Genomic DNA, 25,860 nt, shown 5'->3' with positions numbered 1-25,860 from the left:
GTGTTGCAGCGTTGTCACTGTTTCCTTTTAACATTGTGTAGTATTCAGTGCATGCCAACACATCACAATTCATTGCAGGGCCGAGGTCATTCACTGTGGGGTAATGCACCCTCCGTGATCTGCGTTTGACCCAGTCACGGTTTTCACACCTGTCTCGTTCCCTCAGCTATAATCCCACCCCACCCCTCAAGGTCTATAAAATAAGTACCATGGGTTTGTAATGAAAACAATCTGTTCATTACCAAGATATCCATAGGTGAAGTTGTGTTTTACAGATGCACGTTATAGGACATGTCTTTGCATTACATTTTAATGAAATAATGGGAGAAATGTAATGTAAAATTAAGTTACTGGCTCTGGTTTGTGGACAGGGAGAACACCTAAGAGGTGCTTTTTAAAAAACAAAATACATGTTAAATTATGCTTTTAATTTCATTATATTATAATTATATCATGTGAGAAGTGGTGATTTTAAGCACGATGAAAATAAGGCTTCACATTTCACTTCAAATGTATCCCGTTTAAAAAATGTCCTCACTCTTGCAGTGGCCATATGTTTCTGTTGTTAACGAGGCTAATAAATCAACAAGGAGAGCTGTGCAAGGGACAAGCTAAGGTCTGTGGCCCCTTCTTTGCGTGAGCAAAGAGTTGAAAATAATGCAATCAGTGGCACAAAAGTCATTCAAAAATATGATGGAACGTTAGAAAATAATGTTTATTTGTCCTACATGCCTAAGCATTTCTTATGAACAGCATATTATAGTACTGGAGATTAAGAGGCTTTTTTAGAAGTAATAGCTCTTACTCATGAAATAATCATGGACTTCCACCATCCTTGATGACAATTCTATGATAATGAACTAAGTGGCAAGTCATGTGAATCCTACATGTGGAATAGGTTATTATTATATGGAATACATTTATGGTCTGTTAGGAGATAATTTGTACAGTGCAAATCCTGAACTCAGGCATTTCAAGGTCTAGTCATGTGATAATGTAAAAAAAGGAGGTATGATGTAATAAAATAATTGCATTGCAGCATTTGTTTATACTGCTTACTACCCTGCAAGCTTATCCATGTAGTAGGGTTTGTGGTGGGAAAGGTGTTGTCTTTATTTTGTGCGCCAATGTGGGAAGTGTTGCATGTTGTGCATGATGACCACTGGGGTTCGGTTAAGGAACGTAGCATTTTGGTGGATGAAAAGGTGTGAGAGACAGATGTGCAGGATATGGTTTTTAGTATGATTGCAGCTTTGAACAGCACTGCACGTCCTTATGATTTCTTATGGTTGTAGTCTTCTTAGCTGGTTATGGCAGAGGGTAGGAGTATGAAGTTTGTTGAAGAGGAGAGCCAGGTCTTATATCAGGCTCTCTGGTTTCATATTGTGCATTGCAGACACTAAATGGGTATCTGTTTATCCCTTGTCAATGAAGCTGCGCGTGGAGGGACTTTGGGAAGGATTCACAAGTTGCTTGGCCTTTAGTAGCTCACAATCATTTTCTCGGATCAGAAGTAGCTCTCCCTTGCGAAAAGGTTGGAGACCCCTGTTCTAGAGGGTAGTGTGGTCGGGCAACATTAGGCTTATCAGAGAGGAGTGTTAGACATCTGCTGTTTACATACAGGCAAATAGTACAAACAACGCAATAAGGAGATCCAGACCGATTTATAAAAATAACACTTATCTTCATATTAGTTATGGAAACAAGATCAAAATCAGGTAAGTACGTTTTCAGTTAGAAATGTTAAGTTTTTAAAAAGCAACAGTGCAATTTCTGGAGCTGCAATCTTTTTCTATGGAGAAAAGACAAACTGCATACAGGGTCTGCACAGCGACTTACGGGACCAATCTTCTGCACTTAAGGTGAGTATGGGGCAAGGTCCAAGGCAGCACCAACAAGTACCCTCGGACAGCACTGGGGCGGGCAAGTGCAGAGGTGCTATACAGCGTCTGGTGTCCTGTGCAAGTCTAAGGGGTTTGGTCCGGTCACAAAGACGGTCAGGCTGGGACTGGAGGACCAGTCCCCACCGAACCAAATAAGGGGCTCAGGTCTCACAATGCTCGTGACGTGACACCTTAGGTCCTCTTCTACTTGGGCCTGGGTGGCCTGGTGCAGAGGTGTCTTGAGGCGTCGGATTTCAAGACCGGAGACACTCGCGGAAGAGGGAGTGGCACAAAGAGGCTGCAGGCGGAGACGGAGAGTACACTTTGGGCAAAGCCAAGGTGGGCTTTGTCTCTGGAGGGTCGGGGATCACGCTGGCACAGTTGGCCCACTTCGACTCAGGCAAGGAGACACAAATTTAGTGGTGCTTTCCGGTGTCGAGTTTTTGGTAGTCCGGAGTCCTCAGAAGTCTCTTCGGGTGCCTGTGGGATGGAGGGAAACCGCTTCGCTAATCCACAAGAGTTTCTGGTTCTTGGGTGAAGTGCTGGCAGTCCAGACAGGCTTTTAGGGGCACAGCAACTGCAAGATGAGTCGTCTTTGGCGCAATTGTCAAAGACAGCATGCATGCCGGCAGGGTTGGGGCCAATCAGTTGTTGCTCCTCTGTTCTTGCTTTTTTGAGGCTCTTCAGGGTCTGTCGTCTGCTAACAGCAGAATCTCCTATCTTGGTGCCAGGGGTTCCCCTAAATACTAGATTTAGGAGCGTAAGGAGAGTGTAGGATAGTAGCCAATGGGCTACTTCCCCATGGTGTCCCTACGCACCCTATATGATCACTTCCTGTGGGAAGTGGGCATAACCCTGTTCCAGAGTCCCTAATTCTGCAATCACCAATCTGGTATACTGTATTTTAGTGTCCACTTCAGTTAGCCCACCCTAGGGGTGGAACAAGCCTGACTACTAACTTTCCCATCAGCCAAGGTGCCAAATGGGCCTTGAGGGTTGGCATCCCTTCACCTCTTGAGGGAAGCCAGATTTGCATATCAAAGGCGGTGGGCTCTTTATATCTCCCTGCCTTGGAATGCTAATTTACGGGTCACCCTGCTGGACGGGGGTTTAAAACACCCTCTGCCGATGCAGGCTTTGTTACTGACCTCCTAAGAGCATAGGCCCTCGTCCCTGTGGGGTCAGAAACTCATCTGTGGTGGCAGACTGGTCAGAACCAGTCAGCCAGCACACTAGTAGATGGTAGGTTTTTAGGGGGCATCTTTAAGGTGCCCCCTGGGTGCATGTATTAATCAAATCACTGTAATCAGTGTAGGTTTAATAATAAAAAATGTTTGAAACCTGTTGGACTTGGCCCTTCTGGCAGGTTCACCTCTAAACTTTTTGCTTTTAATTGTGACCTGGTATTAGTGATTTTTGGCTTCTGCGCACTTTACCACTGTGTCCCAGGGTAAAGTGCGTGCGTGTAGTGAGGTTGGCCTGCCCTCCCATAGGAATGAATGGGGAATGTATGTGTCCCGGGTAGTTCCCGATGCGTGGGGAGTGCAGGGTTGAGTTTAGTATGTGCGGACTCGTGTGAATAAATGCTGTGCGATGATGTGTGCGGCATAAATGTGTCTAGTGCGGAAGTACCACTTCTACAAGTTGGCCTGTCTGTGTAATTTATGTGAATTGGCTGTCTGGCTTGTGATTGGCTGGAGCTGGCTGGTGAGATTGGCTCCAGGAGTCAGGATGGGTCTGCCCGGGTGGTGAGTGGAGAGATCTGCATGAGTGATGTGAGGGAGGAGTGTACCTGGGACCTGAATAGGGCTGGGCTTTCCCCACACAGTGCTGGCTCCGCCCCCTGTGGTGCGACTGATGACCCTAGCCTGGCCAGTGAATGGGAAGAGGGGCTAAGCACTTCAGAGTGCTCCAAAACCAACTGCGACTGGTTTTCCCCCACCCTAAAGACACAGACAAAGGATCTGTGTATATAAAAAGGGGCTGTGTCCCCATGAATATTGTTCTCTTGCCTGATCCTAATTGGAGAGGGGCCAGCTGCTGCTGTTGGGTGCCAGGAGGACCACCACTGGGACTGCCTCCCTGCCTGGAGGGCCCTGTGAGCTGGCCACTGGGGCCTTTTGTATTCCAAACCCACGAGACTCCAGGGCACATCGTTGTTTAGCGTCTGGTGTCCTGTGCAAGTCTAAGGGGTTTGGTCCGGTCACAAAGACGGTCAGGCTGGGACTGGAGGACCAGTCCCCACCGAACCAAATAAGGGGCACAGGTCTCACAATGCTTGTGACGTGACACCTTAGGTCCTCTTCTACTTGGGCCTGGTGCAGAGGTGTCTTGAGGCGTCGGATTTCAAGACCGGAGACACTCGCGGAAGAGGGGGTGGCACAAAGAGGCTGCAGGCGGAGAGTACACTTTGGGCAAAGTGGGCTTGGTCTCTGGAGGGTCAGGGATCACGCTGGCGCAGTTGGCCTACTTCGACTCAGGCAAGGAGACACAAATTTAGTGGTGCTTTCCGGTGTCGAGTTTTTGGTAGTCCGGAGTCCTCAGAAGTCTCTTGGGATGCCTGTAGGATGGAGGGAAACCGCTTCGCTAATCCACAAGAGTTTCTGGGTCTTGGGTGAAGTGCTGGCAGTCCAGACAGGCTTTTAGGGGCACAGCAGCTGCAAGATGAGTCGTCTTTGGCGCAATTGTCAAAGACAGCATGCATGCCGGCAGGGTTGGGGCCAAGTCAGTTGCTGCTCCTCTGTTTTTGCTTTTGAGGCTCTTCAGGGTCTGTCGTCTGCTAACAGCAGAATCTCCTATCTTGGTTCCCCTAAATACTAGATTTAGGAGCGTAAGGAGAGTGTAGGATAGTAGCCAGTGGGCTACTTCCCCATGGTGTCCCTACGCACCCAATATGATCACTTCCTGTGGGAAGTGGGCATAACCCTGTTCCAGAGTCCCTAATTCTGCAATCACCAATCTGGTATACTGTATTTTAGTGTCCACTTCAGTTAGCCCACCCTAGGGGTGGAACAAGCCTGACTACTAACTTTCCCATCAGCCAAGGTGCCAAATGGGCCTTGAGGGTTGGCATCCCTTCACCTCTTGAGGGAAGCCAGAATTGCATATCAAAGGCGGTGGGCTCTTTATATCTCCCTGCCTTGGAATGCTAATTTACGGGTCACCCTGCTGGACGGGGGTTTAAAACACCCTCTGCCGATGCAGGCTTTGTTACTGACCTCCTAAGAGCATAGGCCCTCGTCCCTGTGGGGTCAGAAACTCATCTGTGGTGGCAGACTGGTCAGAACCAGTCAGCCAGCACACTAGTAGATGGTAGGTTTTTAGGGGGCATCTCTAAGGTGCCCCCTGGGTGCATGTATTAATCAAATCATCACTGTAATCAGTGTAGGTTTAATAATAAAAAATGTTTGAAACCTGTTGGACTTGGCACTTCTGGCAGGTTCACCTCTAAACTTTTTGCTTTTAATTGTGACCTGGTATTAGTGATTTTTGGCTTCTGCGCACTTTACCACTGTGTCCCAGGGTAAAGTGCGTGCGTGTGGTGAGGTTGGCCTGCCCTCCCATAGGAATGCATGGGGAATGTATGTGACGCTGGTAGTTCCTGATGCGTGGCGAGTGAGAGTTTGGTATGTGCGGACTCGTGTGAATAAATGCTGTGCGATGATGTGTGCAGCATAAATGTGTCTAGTGCGGAAGTACCACTTCTACAAGTTGGCCTGTCTGTGTAATTTATGTGAATTGGCGGTCTGGCTTGTGATTGGCTGGAGCTGGCTGGTGAAATTGGCTCCAGGAGTCAGGATGGGTCTGCCCGGGTGGTGAATGGGAGATCTGCATGAGTGATGTGAGGGAGGAGTGTACCTGGGACCTGAATAGGTCTGGGCTTTCCCCACACAGTGCTGGCTCCGCCCCCTGTGGTGCGACTGATGACCCTAGCCTGGCCAGTGAATGGGAAGAGGGGCTGAGCACATCAGAGTGCTCCAAAACCAGCTGCGACTGGTTTTCCCCCACCCTAAAGACACAGACAAAGGATCTGTGTATATAAAACGGGGCTGTGTCCCCATGAATGTTCTCTTGCCTGATCCTAATTGGAGAGGGGCCTGCTGCTGCTGCTGGGCGCCAGGAGGACCACCACTGGGACTGCCTCCCTGCCTGGAGGGCCCTGTGAGCTGGCCACCGGGCCCAGCCTTTGCCATTTCCCCCTCCCCCCCCATCACCTCCTGAAGGACTTTTGCTGGACTTTGAGGGACACTGGCGCTGGGGAGCGCTTTGCTTTTGCTTCTTTGTTCCTGCAGCGCCTGGGAGCACTGGATTTGTCCCCCCAGCGCTTGGGAGCGCTTTCATTTCATTTATTTAGAGCCCTGTCTTTCTGGCAGTTTATTTGTTCCCACGGCCTAGCGGGAGCCTACCCCACACATTTGCCCCTTTATTTTGACACCCGTGGGTGCCCACCCCGTATCAAGATTGCCGCTGATCCGCCCGGGAGCCCCGGGGAGGAATCCCCTGTGACGTCAGGACGAGGCCGCACAGGGATTGGTGGTGCCGGAGGCGCCACCTAGAGAGCGAGATCCTGGGGACGCACGTCGGCGCAGACGCAAGGAGAAAGTCCCGGAAGTAGAAGGAGAGCCCCGGCCGCCGCCTTGAGGAGACGTCCCCCAGAGAGAGCAGCCCGGTGAGTGTCACGGGCTGGGGGGAGCTCCGGGCCGATTGAGAGTGCCTAAGAGAGGCACAGTTGTATACAGAGCCCGTGAGCAGGGCTCCGGGGGCCATTGCTGTCAGAGGGGGAGTCGGGGCACATTGCCGGTGCCCGCCAACCCTCCTACGGCTGCTAACTTTATTTTGGGGGCACCACTGTTCTCTAAAAGCCCCGTGGAGGCCTGGGCATATTTTTTGAGCGGCCCCGCCTTCCAGAGGGTCGCTCCAAAGTGTCTGGGCATAGTTGTCTCTTGAGTCCCCCTAGCGGGACTCCCACGTTCAGGGGCCATTGTTCTCTGAGTCCCCCAGAGCGGGACTCTTATGATGAAGGGGCCTTTTGTATTACAAACCCACAAGACTCCAGGGCACATCGTTGTTTAGAGCCCGAGAGGCTCCCACACCCGCATTGTTGGGGGCATTTTGGAGGGTAGAGCGGCCCCCGGTTGGCAGAGGGCCGCTCCCCCCAGTGTGGTGGCATTTGTTTCTTGAGCCCCCGAGGCTCCCACATGTTCTTGGGCCCAATTGTTTGGAATCCTGAAGAGAGCCAGGAGGCACGCTGGTGCCAGGCTCCCTGCTACAGCTGCCCAGCACTTAGTGGGCAGCTGCTACGTTTAGGCGTTGCAGCCTCTGAGAGGCTAGTTGGCCTGGGGGACAGTTCTGGTGTTGTGCCCTTGTGTGGGGTACATGTTTTTGGCCCTATGTGATGTTTGTGCAATTTGTGATTACCTGCCTAATGTGATTGTTATATCATATGCAATGCTTTTATGCCTATACCCCTAAATGTATTTCTATGCTTAGGAGGGTGTTTTCCTAGTATAGTTATGCTAGTGAGTTCATGGTTCCCTGCGTGATATTTGCCTGAGGTGTTTAGGATTGCGTAGGTGGTACTTACCTTTTACCAGTGGTTACTGGTTATGTGCTACATTTTGTTATTTGGTGCTACAATTATTATATGTGGTAAGCGTTATTCCTACAAAGTGCTAATTCTACCAAGTGCTAGTTCTAAAAGTGCTCATTCCTGACAGTGATCCATGTGGCCCTGTCCCATGTATATAATCCCCTGTAAATTCTGCCTGTGCCTATGGCACATTGTAAAGTGTGTATTTATTATCTAATGTGTTTGGTATAATACAAAGGCTATTTTTATATATAACCTTGTGTGGAGTTTCCTTTGTGGTGGGCCTTGGGTGTTGTTACTGGGTGCACGCACAATCGCTTTACACATCGCCTCCGAGATAAGCTCGACTGCTCGTGCCAAGCTACCAAGAGGGTGAGCAGGGGTTATCTTGGCGGGTGGCTTCCTTGCCCTGACTTAGAATGGTGGTTTCTGCCTGACTTTGGCGCAAGCCTCAGCCAACCGGAAATCGCCATTTCTAACAGTACCACACCTCTTTCGGTTTCAGTGAAGCTATTATGTAGCTGTGGAACTCGTTTTTGACCAGTACCCTGCACATGTACTTAAAATGGTTTCCCTGGCACTGGCAGTAATTGAACTGGCCAGCAAAGGGGCACATCTGGTCATGCAAATAATTTCACACATGTAGTATAGTGCACCCTGCCTTAGGGCTGTAAGGCCAGCTGTAGGTGTGGCTTAACTATACAGCATGCAGTGTCTGCAGGCATGGCACACAGGGCTGTGTGCCATGTCATGTTTTCCCTTTTGTCTGCACCAACACACGCAGCCTGCGGTGGCTGCCTGCATGAGTTTGGTGAGGGGTCCTTTAAGGTGGCACAATACAAGCTGCAGTCCTTAGGGAACCTCTTTAGCCTCCTTGCCCTAGGTACCAAGGGTACCACTTACTAGGGACTTACAGGGGTGCTAAATATATGGACGATTGGGGAAACAATTGTACACTTTAAGGAAAGAAATCTGGCACTGTGGACCTGGTTTGCAGGAACCTAATGCATGTTCTGTCAAAATTACATTGAATACCCCGGTCTGGGAGTCCCGGACGGCTCGCCCAGTCGACCCCAGCTGAGCGGCGCTGCTCTCAGTTTGGGAGCTCCGGACGTGTCACCTAGTCGACCCCAGCCGAATGGCCGTGCTCTTAGCTCGGGAGCTCCGGCGGTCTCATCCAGTCGACCCCAGCTGAGTGGTCATGCTTTCAGTCTGGGAGCTCCGGACGTCTCAGCCAGTCGACCCCGGCGGAGCGGGCCTGTCTCTAGCTTGGGAGCTCCGGACACTTCGCCCAGTCGACCCCAGCTGAGTGGACATGCCCTCAGTTTGGGAGCTCCGGACGCTGTGCCCAGTCGACCCCAGCTGAGCTGTTTCCCTACCCCCTCCTTTGAGGAGTTTTGTAGTGTGGCACAAATGGTATCATCTGGCTCCCCTCTTGATCCACTGCCACCTAAATTTTGGAAAGTGTTTCAGGACGAACTCTTCCAGCCTTTGTACTCCATCTACCTCTAGTCGTTTGACACCGCAACGGTTCCGGAGTGCTGGAAACTGGCAGCTGTGTCTCCTCTCCTTAAGAAATCCACCTTGGACCCAGCCTGCTTGTCTAATTACAGACCGATTTCCTTGCTCCCCTTCCCCGTTAAGATCATGGAGAAGTTAGTGACCCGTTCTCTGTCTGGCTTCCTGGAAGAAAACATCTGGTTCGATGAGGCACAGTTTGGTTTTCGCCCAGCACACGGGACGGAATCCGCCCTGGTGACCGTGCTTGACAACTTACGTTCGCGAGTCGACGGCGGGCAGCCTTTTTGGTGCTGCTCGACATGTCGGCCGCGTTCAACACGGTCTGCCATCGTACCCTCATCAGGAGGCTGGAGGAGTACGGGGTCACGGCATGTGCAAGGGACTGGCTGGTCTCTTATCTGAACAATCGGCAGCAGGTGGTGGCGTTGCCTCCTTTCAGTTCGGAGGTGCGGAGAGTAGGGCAGGGGGTACCTCAGGGCTCGGCCATCAGCCCTATACTCTTTAACCTTTACCTCCGCCCTCTGGTCCAACTAATTAAATGATTTGGCATCTCCGCATTTAATTATGCTGATGACACCCAGTTGGTCTTTTCGCTGGAAGGGAAGAACGCGGTCCCGCTGGAGGCTTTCCACCGATGCATGTCTGCCACAGCGGATTGGCTCCGGTCCAACTCCTTGCAGTTTAATAGTACAAAGACTGAGGTGTTGTATTGTTCCACGGACCGGATTCCTCGGGAACTCCCGGAGAACTTCTGGCCCTCGACCTTCCCCGAGATTGTGTCAGCTGCTGAGTCGGCACGCAACCTGGGGGTGATTTTCGGCCCCAACTTGCAGCTGGATATGTACATGAACAAGACCACATCCACGTGCATGATGCTGCTACGCATGTTGCGTAAAGTTCTGCCCCTTCTCCCCGAGCAGGCCAGGCCTGAAGTAGTGCGCGGTACCATCTTGAGTCGTCTTGACTATTGTAATGCGCTACTTCTGGAGGCTCCAAAAACACTGCTGGGGAACTTGCAACGGGTGCAGAACTTGGCCACCAAGCTGGCTCTTTCCCACCCTAATCATAGCTCTTCAGCAGCAGCCCTACGGGATCTACACTGGCTGCCTGTGCACCAACGCGTCTGTTATAAGGCTGCATGTTTAGTGTTTAGGGCGGTGCATGGACAAGGCCCGGTTCCATTGCAGAATATGTTTGTTTGGTACTCCTCTTCGCAGTCCTTACGCTCTTCTTCGGCTCAGCTGCTTGTGGTACCGAGATTCCAGAGAGTGAAGATGGGTGGCCGTTCGTTCAGTGTCGCAGCCGCCAAGCTCTGGAACTCCCTGCCACTGTCCCTAAGAAGCCAAAGGGACTTCTTCCCGTTTAGAAAAGCCCTGAAAACCCATCTTTTCCCCAGGGTTGTCTGAGCAGCGTATGTGGTGTTAACGTTGATTTCAAGCGCCAGGATGCCTCTGGGGTGACAGGACCGCGCTATATAAGTACACATACAATACAAGCATAAAGTGGGAGTGACCATGTGAGAAAGGGGCACTTTCCTACAGGGATGACCTAAGAGTGAGCACAATATGGAGGGATGAAGAGAAGCTCATGGGCAACAGTGAGCAACACTGAGATCAAGGGGAGAGAAGTACATGCGGGAAACTTCTGGCAATACGTGCACTCTTGTGGCGTGCTGAACCATGAAGAAAAAAAATAGTACTTGAAAAGCAAGCACTGGAAGCATACACACCAGCCAATCGAAAGATGGTAAGGAGACTATACTCCATGGGAGAGTCAAACACAAGATTGACAAGCTTGGACACAAATAAACAGGCGAATGAGAGTGACAGGAAAGACAACCAAAGATAAGCAATGGGACAGCTCCTAGCCCCTGTATCTTCTTGGTAAGCCCACAATAGGTATTTCACAACTAGACAGCAGAGTTATCCCATAGGCTCCCCCTAAAAACATTTGGAAGACAAACGAACGACAAATGTAGCAAGCCTAACATGATAACCATAAAAGCCACAAGCGAAACATGGAGGTCCTGCTGTCCTGACCCCTCCCTCTCGAACAGAGTTGCAGATCAGGTTTCAGGCTGAGAGAAAAGGGACAAGGGAAGAAAGATGCAATCTGATGGGACACGTTCCCACCATAAACCCCACTGCTTATGACCCCACCCCTCCAACAAAGCAACCCATTTCAAGTCACTGCTGCTTTTGTGACTGATATCTTGAATATGCAATTAAGAGTAACTGGACTACGGTCGCTCACAACAAACCAATCTCATCACGCTAAAACCGACTACATGACGGAATGAGCCCAAGTAGGTCTGCTCAGAGTAGATAAATTAGAGGGGAAGACTTTGGGCACTGATTGCACAATTCAGAGCCTCAGGCTTAAACAAGGTTTTTGATTAAAAAAAAAAAAAAAACTACATTGGTTATTAATAAATTCACTGTTTTAAATCAAAAAGCAACCCCAACGTTTTGCTTTTCGATCAAATTTCTTCAGTCACTTTGCTTTTCACCAACATTTATTGACCCAAACACACACTACTATGAAAATGTTTTGCAATTGTGGTTAGTTGCCACCCGCTTAGACCCTTGTTTTGGATAGTTTCGTTTTTTAAATGCAACAAGCTAATTTCATTGACCTCAAAAAGTCGACTTGGCTCTTCAATCCTGTCGTATATATAGGACAAACACACACACACACACACCTGGATAGGCACATCTACACACTAAGCTACATTATCAGCAAAGTAGGCTTTCCTATAAAAACAAATGATGCAAGCTACTATAAGTAAACAGGCGGTCTGCTTGGGCGGCTCTCGGAGTTGTCTTTACACTGACTGGAGCACCAGGACACACAAGAGGAGGGGCTGCAAGGGATCTACTGACATCAAAGTGTGTTTGCATTTAGTATGTTTACATACTAATTGTGGAACTAAAAATAAAATCTTAAGCACTGGCAATGCCAATAGGTCTGGCTTTAAAGGAATATTGTATGGTAAAGTGAAGCATTACAAGTAAATAGAGTAACAGATAAGCATGTGTGTGGATCCATTGAAGTGTGGAATAATACTGGTGTAGGTTAAAAGGTCAGGCGACAGTTGCACCCAAATATTCACGTAGGTTATGGTTGAGGACGCTCCACCCCTCCCTCCCCCCCTATGTGTAGATGCCAGAGAAACATAAATGATCTAGGTATCCAAGACACTTTACTAGCATTCCTATGTCGAGGTGTGCCCCTGAAAGTTCAAGCGGAGGCAGCTAGATAAATAAAATGATCCCAACTGTGTGGAGGGCGAGCCCTTTTAGCGTGGAAGCACCCCTCTTCTGTCTAATCAATGCTTGTACTCCTGGCTACCAACATGTGGGGGAGCAAAAGCCCCTCTCTAGTGATGCTCATATAATGGTCTGGTGACAGCTGCGCTGTGGAGCAAGACCGTAAAAACTCACATCTACAACTTAAAATGGACTTATCCAGCCTGCTTGGGACACTTTCATAAAGGTCGTGTAATTTGGTTTCAGCCCATGGAACATCAGGTCCAGATATAGCAGCCGCTACCCCTCCTAATTTCAGACTTCCCCATCTAGATTGGCCTTTCAAACGAGGAGGTGGAATCGCCATGGTACTAAGAAATTATTCTGCAGGAAGCATTGAACCGGTCTCACACAAGATTGTGAGGCCTTTAAATTTAATATAAAACTTACCAAGAAACAATCATTTCGAGGCACTATTCCCCCACACCCTCGGCCCTAAGAAACCTTTCCTCCAGAACATAGAGTCCCTCCTTGAAGGTCTGATAGCTAATGATTTCACCGTCCTGAGCGAGTTCAATTTTCAATTAGAAAATCTTGAAAACAGGGACTCTGATGCACTTTTAAAAACCCTGGAAGGTTTCAGGCGCTCTCAAATAGTTCACAATTCCACCCACAGTGCAGGACACACTTTTGATGGGATCTTTACGGATAACTCGCTACTAGAAATCAAAGAGCCTATGCCACTCATCTTGTCAGATAATTCTGCGGTTGGGTTCGACATACTACTAAAACAGAATAGCTTTAACACCAAGTCCCAGAATCGGAGTGTTAAAATTTGGGTCTTGCTAAAATTCAGAGCAAAGTTCTTAAGAAAGTCCTAATGGACTCCTCGCCTCCGCCTTCTGATAGACAGAATGGATGGAATCAGCCATAGCAGTATCCACCCCTTTAAAAACCTTGAAGCCTATAGGAAACAAACCCTATGCACCTTGGTTTTCTGAATCCCTTCATGGCAGTGCAAGGCGCACCTCGCTTATTCAGCGTGCCATTCACCCCTGTCGAACCGTCAATAAGCGAATACTATAACTACAGATCTGATACTCACATTGCATATTCCATGATCTTGGTTCCCTGCTGTTGATGAATGGAACAGCCAGAAATCAGACTGATGCATGGACATCTGGTACTAGGCCTCTAATGGCCATCTGAACGGACATGCCAGCCTATTCAAAGGGCACAGAGACGGACAACACAGGACCTGTTCACGCTTCTGCTCCTTCACCCAAGCTACCTCAGTGCTGTATCTCTGCTCAATAGGGCAAGGTCTGGGGACTCAAGTATGACTCTGGGACAATTCTTCCACGACTCAGACCACGAATGGTGGCCAGTGGCCTGTGATTACTACACAACAAACAAACTTATGGGCAATAGAGAAGGAGAAGTTTGGTGACTGAGAAATGGATGTGAGCGCGTGCTGACGATTGCCCGGCTTTAATAAAAGTTGTCATCTTTTTCCGCCTCGCTTCTCACATATCTTTCCGTAACCTCCGAGTTAATATTAAAAACAAACTATACCTAAATAAAGTTCTCATGTCCTATGAATGGGTGTGAGGATTTGGTTTGTTATATGGTATGGCTATGCAGCCTTACCGAGGACTACACTCTCAAAAACTGTCCTGCGTCCAGTTGGGCTCATTTGTAAACCTTGAGCTAAACCCGGATGAAGGACTGAGGAGCGAATGAGGTAGATCTGGACAGTTACCTGGCCGACACAGCTTTTTCCAGTCCAGTTAAAAAATGTACAGCACAACCTCCATAGGCTTTAATAGAGTGGTTCTGATGCGGAGGATACAGGATGGAAAGATGCTCAAAGATGCTCCGGTTGCAGTGCAGTCTAAAGGGGTGCCTTTGTGGCGATTCCTCGATCCAAGGGTGATGTGGTGTGACTTTGACCACAAAAAGGTTGGGGTCCCACAAAGTCCTCAGCGAGACAGTTGAAGGCCAGCTGAGGCTGGGCTACCGGTCTCCAAGCACAGCAGTTGGAGTGAAATCCTTTAGTGGGGGCAAGTGTCCCTCTTTGGCGACCAATCCAGACTTTGACGGCACTCCTGGGTCCGGCTGACGCAAGTGCATCTTTTTTTAGCTCACAAGGATCGGTCTCTTGGGGCAACCAGCAGCAGCGAATCTTCTCCGGTAGCTAGCAACTTGCCAGTTTGGGGTATTTTGTCCTGGGTCCAAGGGATAAGCCCACAGATCCTCGGAGTCTCTGCTTTGACCTGGAGAACAACATTTTCCCATGAGAGGAGCCAGAGGCACAGTCCCAACTTCACTAGACTCAAAGTGCAGCAGACGCAGTCCAGCAGACAGTTCAGCCTCTTTGTGCAGTCCAGGGGCAGCACAGCAGTCCACCTTTGGCCCTTGCTCCAAATCTGTTGTGAACGGAGGTTCAGGGTACCAAACTTATCTCAGGAAAGTGCCCTAAAGAACCATTCAGCAACTAGCCAATGGGCTACTAGGTGGTCTCCCTTCTGGTGAGGACCTTCCGGTGATGCGTGGCCCCTAACAATCCCAGATTGCACCATTCTGCACACTCCCAAGATGTTGGTACCCTTCCTCTGCTGTTAGGAGCTTGGTAGCCCACCCTAACCCTATACACCCACATGAAAAATGTTTGGGCACTGGTCTTACCTCTATGGCCCCATCTCCAGCCTGTCTACCTGAACAAAAGGGCAGCCCCTCAGCCATTCACCTTTGAACCTCACCTTTTCGGCTAATACCCCAAGTGGCGTCCTGCAAGGGGAGGTGACACCTCTTCCTACAGCTTGCTCTCATTGTTTTTGATCCTAAAATGTATTCACACAACTTCCCAGGCGGGCAGAAAGTGGTCTGTGGACGAGGGGTTTTGCTGTAAGGACATATATAAGCATACATGTCCCACTAAATATTGCACAGCTACTTGTCTAAGGGCTCGCTCTCCAGGTCTACTCTAGGACAGACTTAAATATATTGTTAAGGAAATTGGTGGGTATGCAATTGGTTTGAACGGCAAAGTCGACATGATAGTGTAAACTGCGCCCTTCCAGTCTCAAGTGTCAGGCTGTTGTCACACACAGGGTGGCACAACCGTTGCTGCAGCCTCAGGACACACAGCCTTTCATGCCCCTGGTACCCTGGGTACCATATACTAGGGACATACAAGTAAGACAGTAGTTGCAAATTTGGGATATCCAATTCAACCTACACTTTGTAAGGGGTAAGAAAACTGGCACTGAAGTCAGGTTAAAAGGCCTCAGTGCACTCTCAGAGTCGAAACACCAGCAGCATCAGTCCAAAAAGGTGGGGGTGAACATGCAAAAAGAGGCATTTCCTTACACATTTTCTATCAGGTTTTGGTGAATTCATGTTTCAGCACCACTTCCAAAAAACCCTGCAAGGCCCCACAGCATACAGGCAGAGGAGGCTTAACAGTCTGCACCTACTACAATGCCTGGGGGCAAACCTGGGGCAGAAGTCCCCGTGAAGACGAGAGTTGCCTCCCTGTCATTGGGCGGTATCCATAGCAACCAGTCATATTACAATGGCAACTTCTCTCAAATGCTGCATTCGCAGTCACCCCCTACAGGAAGGTGCTTCTTTCTTCTAAAAGGTTGAAAAATGTAGGATTTTAATAAACTAATTAACAGTGGTAATTATATTAATAACATACTCTTATAACTACACTGAGCGACAAGTCAGGATAAAAAATTGTTTTTTGTTGACAGACTCTGCTTTGCTTTAAAAGAGGAGTGCCTTCCATGAAGCATTGCTAAAGTACGTTTATCTCATAATTCAAAGCAAAGTTATAGCAATAATTCCCTTACTTAATTGAATGCAATTTAAAATGATTCCCTTCAGGACAGTTGCAGGGTACAGCAGTAGTAATTATACATTCACATAATCCCAATATTATGTCCTGGAATGTTTACAGTGGTACAGTGATTACATTAATGACTTTTTGTAAACCAGTGAAGTGCAACACGATCGGAGTGATCCCCTTCCTTTGTTTACTGTAAAATGACCAGAGAAAAAGCTCTGCAATCTAGTGCAGAGCGAAGAAACTAACTCGCCATCTTTATCGAACGCTAGGTACAGCAGTTCAAACATGCCATCACTTTAGTCCACTGCAGAGTAAAGCGTTGTAAGAAGAGTTTTGTAATTAAAAGGCAAAGTAACGGATGTAACCTCATGTAACGTAACACAGAATAAAAAGATCATGTGTATTATAATGAAGGTTAGAGTCAAATGTCCCTTGTTAGACCTGTCTGCCCTTTGCGTAGCCCCTCCTAATAATTATTTATTTTGTCCCCTTTCTTTGCCCTCAAAACCTTTGTATCTTTTTATGCCCACTGAATTTCTGTGGTGTTGTCCTGGGGGATAGATGCTCTTTTGCCCTTATAGTCCTTTTTACCTGAGGCCTAGGTGCCTTTCCTGACTAGAAGGGAGGGTCACACAAAATGGTGGTCTTCAACTGCCATAACTGTCACCCCCGAGACCGGACCCATAGGATAGAATAGGGCATTCCAAAACCTTCTGGTCCCTTCTGGACCTCCTAAGGGCAGCCTATAAAAGGCGGAATACTAGGCAGCCATTTTAGAGGTGACCAGTGAAATCACAGGGTGGAACTGGTGAGGAGAGAGGCAACTCGGAGGAGGAGGATAGTGCTTACTAGGAGTGGGATTGACCTGTGGGCCAGCCGATCTCCTGTATTGACCCGTTCCCCCCTGGTGCTGACCGAACCCTGCCGTGATGGTCCACGCCTAGAAGCTCTTGAACAACCCATGAGTATTTCCAAAAAGGCTCGGGCGTCTGTGTGTGTGGAGTCGCTACTGGAGGGGTGAAAAACCCCAATGCTGCCGGACCATACCCAGAAACTGCGGAGCTTAATTCACCCCCACCTTTCTGTGAGAAGCTGACTGATCTCTTTGCCAAGGTCTCCCTGTGCAAGAATCCGGTGAGCTTGTGGGCGCCTTGGCTGGCGCTGATACCCTCCGTGAGTTGACAGGGGGCGGAGCAGCATCAGAGGAAGCTGGTCGGAGGAGGCGGGACCGTCGGCGTGTGTAGACAGCGAGGAAGGAGCCGCCTGCGTGAGAGCGCCGGGAGCAGTGTCTCTTCATCGTTTACTGCGCAGGCCCAGCAGCCGTGTGAGGGCGCCGGGAGCAGTGCCTCAACGTCGAGAAGTGCGCAGGTCCATTGGTGCCGGTCCGCTAGGAGTGCATCGGGCGGCGGTGAATTGCTTCTGACTCAGAAGGAGGAAGTGCGGGGTGATTCCAGCATCGGCAGGTCAGAGGGCTCTTCAGTACAAGAGCGCTGCGGTGAGTGGAGAGAGCGGAGCTGTGGGACCAGGATGAAACGAAACACCTGGTAAGACTGTGGGTAGCGTGGCCGAGTCTGAATGGGTGCTGCTAGTGCCTAACAGAGCTTGGTGAGGGAGAGCCTGTGTCCGTACCAGCTACCAGCGCAGACCCGAGAAAAGAATAGAGTGCTGAGGTTGACTGAAAACAAGTCTGGGGGTAAACGTTAAACAGTGCTTCTAATGAAAGTGAGGAAGTGAAGTAGGGGTATAAATATTGCTAAAATCCCTATCAGGAAAAGAGAACAACTTCGAGACATTACTTGGGCATTTCTCTGAATCTAACTGGGTGAGCCATAGGTGGAACTGAGCAGGCATCCTGCGGAGGCTATGTACATGTGAAAACTGAACCATCTCAAGCGGGGTTGCTACTAGGAGAATTAAATGTATGGCTCAATCTGGATGTCAGAGATTAATGCTTGCTAGTTTCTAGAATTTATAATGCCTGTTTCATCTGCTTAGGGAGGAGGAGGTGGTAGAGAACCCTTTCTTCGAGGTGAAGGTCTCTTAGAAAATACCAGTAACAATTTAACTTTTATAAAACCGGTCTAGTCCTCAACTTCTTTTAGGCAAGGTAAAGTTTAATGCTGAACTCTTATGTAATTGACGATGAAAGTCTAAAATGACTTTGTAATGTGATATCAAATTCTAAAAGTGAAAAGGAGTATAAGGAAAAATAATGGTGTGAAAAAGAAGAGAATCAAACTATTTTTATAAACCAGTCCATATTTTTCCACAAATTTGGTGTAGTGTCGTTTTTGGTGTGGAAGTACATTGAGTTACTGCTCGGTGGAGCGCAAACTTTGCACGTGTGCTTCTAAGAACTGACTGTCGTACCCTAGGCCAGGCTACCCTATGTGACTTGGTAACTCTAGGTCCAACATGTTTGGTGGCAGCGGTGGGATGAGAACTGTGGTTGCGACTACTCTGCAGTAACTAAGTGTAATCCACTGACCTACACCAGGAGTTTTCTCCTGGCGAACTCCCCAATTACTACTTTTGCTTTTTCTAAATTCATCCCTGGTGGTGGGTGGAGGTAGCTTCAGATTGCCCCTTGTGAATCTATTCTTTTTGTGTGCTTGTCCCTACATTGCTTCTCAGCAAAATGGAATTTGCTCTGGAGGAACTGGAAACTTATTCTGCAGCCCAGCTAAGAGACTTTTGCCAAAAAATGGGAGTGTTTTTTAAGCGTGGTGCCAAGAAGGGGGAACTCCAGACCAGTTTGAGGGCTTGGGTGGCAGCACACGGAGAAGGGAAGGAGGAGGAAGAGGGGACGGACCGGGACACAGTCATAGGGTAGAGGGATTGTTCCATCCTGAGATGGGAAACCTACTTCCAGGACCAATGACCTACTCAAGGAGGGGCACTAGTGTCTCCGGAGGAAGCTTGACCGAAGCTGAACTAATGGACAGGAGGGAAAAAAGGAAGCTGAAATGGGAGTTAGCCAGGTTAGAACAGGAGAGGGAGGAACAGAGGATGGCTCATGAGCTTAAACTAAGAGAGTTAGAACTCAAGGCCCTACAGTTAGGACCCTCCAACTCTCCGAATGGTGGCAGCGAAACAAGAGAACCAACCAGGGAAACGAGACCCTACCTACCTAAAGACATAGTTGCCAGCTACAGCCAAGGGGATGACATTGCCAAGTGGCTGGCTGCCTATGAGGTCTCCTTAAGAGGCCATGGGATCCAGGAGAAACATTGGGAGGATGGCTTATATAAGTATATGCCTCCTACTGGTCGGGACACACTATTGGCCCTGGAACAGGAAGAGCAGACCCACTACCCCACCATGAAAGTAGCGTTAATCAAAAAGTTTGGGCTAACCCCAGAGAAGTAGCGCCAAAAGTTCAGGGGGGGCCACAAATTAAGCACCCAAAACTGGGTGGATTTCCTGGACTATGCGAGGAAGGCATTGGAGGGCTGGATACAGGGCAGCGAGGTGAAGGACTATGAGGGGTTATATGACCTTTTTCTTAAAGAGCATCTACTCGAGAAATGTTTTCCCGAGCTGCGCCAACACCTGGTGGACAGCAAGCTGACCAACCCCCGGAAGCTTGCAGAGGAGGCGGACATCTGGGCAAGTACACGGATGTCCTCAAAGGGGACTGGAGGGGATTCCCATAGGGCCGGACCGGGCGCCCCTCAGAAGAAGGTGGGGGGAAATTAAAAGCGGGAGTTCTCAAAAGGTCCCCAAAACAGTTTCCAGGGAAAGGGAACAGGTTTCACCCCTAAGGCTAACCCGCCCAGAAACCCTCATCCTGGCCCAAGCCAGCAGCCAAGGGTTGTCCATTGCTTTGAGTGTGGTGGTGTTGGACATTATAAGGGAGATGTCAAATGCCCAAAGAGACCACCCCCTCCCACCGGAGGAAAAGCCCCGGGAGTAGCTAGTGTAGCGCTCGGGGAGGAGTTGCCCTTAGATAAGGGGGGTGAGTGGGCGGGTGTCACCTTAGTGTCCCTGGGAGACCGGGAGATGGTTCCTAAGATCCAAGTGCCCCCAAATACTACCAAGTATGGGCAATGGATCACCATCAATGGTCAGAGAGGGGAGGCTCTGAGAGATACAGGAGCCAGTATGACTATGGTAAGGAGTCAACTGGTGTTTCCAGAGCAGGCGATTCCCAATGTACTCCACCCTGCCGCGATGGCTGACGGCAGAATGGGCCACTACCCTGTGGCCGAGGTTCCCTTTGAGTGGGAAGGGGTTGCAGGTTCACTTTGAGTTGCCGTAAGCCCTGCCGTGCCAGTCTATTGCCTGCTGGGGAATGACATGGAGCACAATGCTTGGAGAGAGGTGGAATACCGGACTCATTCGGAGATGCTGGGTACACCTGACGGGGCCTGTGTAAGCACAAGGTCTGTGACTGCCCGGAGGGGGAGTTTGCCTGGGTTGGAGCCTGGAACAATGGCCCATCCCGCTGCCAAAAAGGGACAGACCCGAAGACAGGAGAAGCCTGCTTCGGCTTCCACGCCCCTTGTGACAGATCGGCCACCTGCGGTGGTGAGCCAAGAGTCCGTGGAGGGGGAAGAAGTCTCCCTGGAGGACCTACCATCCCTGCTGAGTGGCATGTGGAGGGAGGGCCTACCAAGGAGGAGTTCTGTAAGGGCCAGGAGGAGTGCCCTACCCTTGAGGGACTGAGGCGACAGGCTGAAGTTCAGGCAGCAGGGAACGTTGCAGGACACTACCACATTTACTGGGAGGACGGACTCCTCTACAGTGAACCCAAGGTACCTTTACCCGGTTCGTCAAGGGCCTTGGTAGTTCCGCAACGATACCGAGCCTTTCTGTTAGAATTGGCTCATGAAATACCCTTGGCAGGACACATGTCAGGACAAGACATTTGCCCGGCTTGTCCCCCACTTTTACTGGCCTCAGATGAAAGTGGCGTCTGACACCCACTGTCCGACATGTGTATCCTGTCAAGCCAGTGGGAAAACAGGGGTGAAGCTGAAATCTCCCCTGGAACCACTACCTGTCGTTAGCACCCCCTTTGAAAGGGTGGGCATCGGCATTGTGGGGCCATTGGATCCACCAGCAACAGCCGGTCACAGGTTTATCCTGGTTTTGGTGGATCACGCTACGCGGTACCCAGAGGCAATTCCTCTGAGGACTGTCACTGCACCTGTAGTGGCTAGGGCCCTGATGGGGATCTTCACCCGAGTGGGTTTCCCCAAGGAAGTTGTGTCTGACAGGGGGACCAACTTCATGTCAGCACATATATCGGGCAATGTGGAAGGAGTGTGGAGTGACCTACCGGTTCACCACTCCCTATCACCCCCAGTCAAATGGACTGGTAGAAAGGTTCAACAAGACCTTGAAGGGCATGATCAGAAGTCTGCCTGAAAGCCTGCGGAGGAAATGGGACGTCCTCCTACCCTGTTTGCTATTCTCCTACAGGGAAGTGCCACAGAAGGGAGTGGGTTTCAGCCCCTTTGAGCTTTTGTATGGGCACCCTGTACGTGGACCTCTCAGCCTGGTGAAGGATGGATGGGAAAAGTCTCCCAGGAAGCCTCCCCAGGATGTGGTGAGCTACATGCTGGCCTTCCGGAGCCAAATGGCCAAGTTGTGGAAGCAAGCTTCTGACAACCTGGAAGCCAGCCAAGCGGTAATGAAGGAGTGGTATGACCACAACGCTCACCCGGTGGAGTTGGAGCCTGGCCAGAAAGTGTGGGTGATGGAGCCTGGAGAGCCAAGTGCCCTCCAGGATCGCTGGACAGGCCCCTTTGAGGTGTTAGAGAAGAAGGGTAAGGCCACATACCTGGCGGACCTTAAGACCCCTCGACAGCCCCTACGGGTGAGACATGCTAACCGCCTCAAACTCCACCATAAGAGGCCTGAAGTCATCTTGATTATGGTGACGGATGGAGGAGAGGAAGCGGAAAGTGAGCCTCTCCCGGACTTGCTTTCGTCTCAGGAAAAGGATGGGTCGGTGGAGGGAGTGATTCTCTCCCCATCCCTAACTCCTGAGCAGCGAGAGGACTGCCGCCAGATACTGGAGCAGTACTCTACGTTGTTCTCCCTTGTCCCGGGAAGGACCCACCTGTGTACCCATGATGTGGACACAGGAGACAGCCCACCTGTGAAGTCAAAAACCTACCGGCTGTCAGACAAGGTGAAGGCCAGCATCCACGGTGAGGTTACCAAGATGCTGGAGCTAGGAGTTATTGAACCTTCCAGTAGCCCCTGGTCCAGTACGGTGGTTTTAGTACCAAAAGCTGCCCCACCGGGCACCACTTCAGAACTGAGGTTCTGTGTGGATTACCGGGGACTGAACTCAGTTACCAAGACTGATGCTCATCCGACCCCTAGGGCGGATGAATTGATTGACCGGCTGGGAGCTGCCCAATATCCGAGTACCTTTGACCTCACTTCAGGGTACTGGCAGATCTCCCTTACAGATGGAACGAAAGAAAGGTCAGCTTTCTCCACACCTGAGGGACACTTCCAATTCTGCGTGATGCCCTTTGGGCTCAAGAACGCCCCTGCCACTTTTCAGCGACTGGTGAACCAGGTCCTCTCCGGAATGGAGGCTTTCTCCGCTGCTTACCTGGATGACATTGCCATCTTCAGCAGCAGTTGGGAGGACCAATCGCATCACTTGCAAGCAGTTCTCCAGGCCCTGAAACAAGCTGTCTTGACAATCAAAGCCAGCAAATGTCAGATTGGGCAGGGGTCGGTTGTGTACCTAGGTCACTAGGTGGGTAGGGGAACAGTGCAGCCCCTCCAGGCAAAGATTGAGGCAATCCTGGCCTGGGAACCCCCCAAGACCCAGACTGAGGTCCGAGCTTTCCTGGGCCTCACAGGCTACTACTGTCGCTTTGTGAAGGGATATGGCACTATTGTAGCGCCCCTCACAGAGCTTACCTCTAAGAAACAACCTCGACGAGTAGTCTGGACAGAGGCTTGTCAGCAAGCCTTTGAGAAATTGAAGCAGGCAATGTGTGCAGCACCGGTCCTGAGGGCCCCAGACTTCTCCAAGGAGTTCATTGTCCAGACAGACGCATCAGAACATGGCATTGGGGCAGTGTTATCGCAACTCAATGAAGAGGGTCTGGATCAGCCTGTTCTCTTCCTATCCCGGAGACTACTTCCCCGGGAACAAAAGTGGAGTGCAATTGAGCGGGAAGCTTTTGCGGTGGTGTGGGCTCTGAAGAAGTTGCGGCCATACTTGTTTGGCTCGCACTTCCTGGTTCAGACTGACCACCGACCCCTTCGTTGGCTGATGCAAATGAAGGGGGAAAATCCCAAGTTGTTGAGATGGTCCATCTCCCTGCAGGGAATGGACTTCCAGGTGGAACATCGGCCTGGAGTGGACCACGCCAATGCAGACGGTCTCTCTAGGTACTTCCGCCTTAGTGCGGAGGACTCCCAAGGGGTTGGGTAGCTCTCCCCACTTTCAGCTGGGGGGGACCCGTGTTAGACCTGTCTGCCCTTTGCGTAGCCCCTCCTAATAATTATTTATTTTGTCCCCTTTCTTTGCCCTCAAAACCTTTGTATCTTTTTATGCCCACTGAATTTCTCTGGTGTTGTCCTGGGGGATAGATGCTCTTTTGCCCTCATACGATTCAGAAAAGGGGGTGGTGATGAACAGAGTGTCTGAATTAAGCAGACCACTCTTACCCAGTCCAAAGATCAGGGCTTGATCATAAATATTTGATGTTTTTCTTTGTTTTCCAGTGCCTAGAGTAAAAAAAAAACTTAAATAATGAAATCATTTCAAAGCAACCCTACAGCTTTATCTTTCAGATCTTCATCTTTTTTATTTTTTTAAATATTACCCTTGTATTTTACTAGATTAAATGTCTTTACCTACTTTTTACATTTGCTATAAGTAGTATATGTATTGCATGGTTTTATGTCAGTCACAAGCAGCTTATTGCACCAGAATGTGAAAAACATTTTTCATTACAGTTTTCCCTCAGTTAAAAAAATTAAGAAGATGAGCAAGATGGTTAATTTATTTACCGCCCACCTCACTACTCCCTACAAAAGAACATCGCTGAGTCGTCTTTTCTCCTTTTTCTTGTGGACATTCACTATGAGCCTTTCAAACTGTTGATTGGGACCTGAGGGAGTAAGAGGTATTCTCTTTACTGTCCGGAACACACGGGAGCTGCTATCTGATACACAAGATAAACTCGGTGCATGAGGTGGCTAGGGGGAATATGACAACTTCAACTTGCGAGTGGAAGGGTCTGTGTGTTGGGGGAACTTTACCTTAAAAAGTAATATTTTCAAGGTGATGTATGCACAGTTAATAGGTGACTACCATGTTAAGCATCCTAACACACATTCGTTCCGTTGGATCGAGAGGGTTAACTATGCAAGAGACCTGAATTAAGCATCACAGACCACTGCGCCTGTTTCCAAGGGCAGCATATCAAGACTGGGCGTGAGCCCACAAGCCTAGAACTAAGTGCTTTCCCTTTGGAAATCCTTCCAAGTTTCAAGTAAGTAGGATAGGGTCCTTCCCACAGCACGTGGTACAAAAAGATCTTAACTGGTCTCCCACGTTGCGGCTATAGTAGCCTGGCTTAGACTGATGAGATAGTAACAGAGAGTAAAGAGTGTGTAAAGGGGTTAGAAAGGCTGCATGAAAGCAGGATGCTGATCCAAATGTTGGAATAAAATGTATCCAAGAAATGACGATATGTGTAGCAAACCCTTGAATAATCCTACAAGAGGTCACCTAGAGAGGGCATGTACAATTCTTGAAAGTACATCTAAATAACAGAAAACAGCTTCCTTACAAAAGCATTTCTGATTGGCTCGCTTCGCCATGCCATACCTGAGCTGCCACAGGTTAGTAGTGATTTGTTAGTTGATTTGAGGTAGCCGGGTGAATTTAGTGCATTGCTACAGGTGCTTGCCTCTGCATTCGGTTGAGGAGCACTCGGCGACGGCAAAGGACTGCAATACAGGCTTTTCCACCTACTCGCTAAAGAAAAAGCAAAAAACAAGCATTTCATGTTAGATTGTGTTAGATACAGAAAACCAAGAGCTGCAACAATCACAGTACAGCACGTTCTAAAGAAGCACTCTACCCTCTTCAATTACACGAGGGACTCTACAGACCACCTGCACCACCCTCCCACAAAGGTTTCACATTATTCAAGATTAATATTCACAGGCTGATGCCCTAAAGCTAGTGTGGGAGACCAGCAATAATTAAACAAACGCCTTGAAAAATACATGGTTCAGAGCACAAGGATTACTGTGGTAGAAAGGCAGGGCGGTCTCAATCACATTAACATATACCAAAGCCCAGAATCAGGGGCACGGACTATTCACTCTATCTGCAAGCACCTAAGTATCTGCAGCTTATATGTAGCGCCCCAAAGGTGAGAGATCACAGCTTCTAGGCACACAAACCAGGCAAGGCACTCCATGGAGCCCATTGGAACAAGGAAGATCAAGTTGACTAACACATTGGGTAATTGCCTGAGCTCTTATTGTTAACAAGAGATCACTATCCGGGACCGAACTGACACAGGCTGATGAACCTTCGTTACAATGGCTTCTACCCTCATGTCAGACCCGCTGGGCACTGTTGTCACCTATTAACTCCGACTATTAGACAAGAGCAGGTGTTAAACAGATAGTACAATTTGTGTGCTTTTTGTAAACTGACACTTATGTAGGTCAAGTTTTTGTAGACCGTAGTTCTGCTTTATTTTAGGTCCTATTCCAGGAGTAGAGACTAATCTTTATTTTAATTGTGGCAGAGGACCG

The 25,860-nt window shown here is 49.3% G+C and overlaps 1 protein-coding gene across 3 annotated transcripts in view; it reads right to left on the bottom strand.

The window, feature by feature from the left end:
- LOC147689446 (SLAIN motif-containing protein-like) overlaps nt 1–25,860 on the bottom strand; it is a 274,817-nt gene that overhangs the window by 82,305 nt on the left and 166,652 nt on the right. For 2 of the 3 annotated variants that reach the window (XM_086942215.1, XM_086942216.1), the window contains exon 4: nt 24,917–25,066. The exons of the other annotated variant lie outside the window; for it this stretch is intronic. In XM_086942215.1, coding sequence (XP_086798341.1) covers nt 24,917–25,066 — 150 coding nt within the window. The remainder of the gene's footprint in view (nt 1–24,916; nt 25,067–25,860) is intronic. 3 annotated transcript variants of the gene reach the window in all.

This window comes from Lissotriton vulgaris, chromosome 10 (genome assembly GCF_964263255.1).
Source record: "Lissotriton vulgaris chromosome 10, aLisVul1.2, whole genome shotgun sequence".
Taxonomy (NCBI): domain Eukaryota; kingdom Metazoa; phylum Chordata; class Amphibia; order Caudata; family Salamandridae; genus Lissotriton; species Lissotriton vulgaris.
The sequence above is the reverse complement of the archived record's forward strand: the minus strand, read 5'-3'. Positions and strand labels throughout refer to the sequence as shown.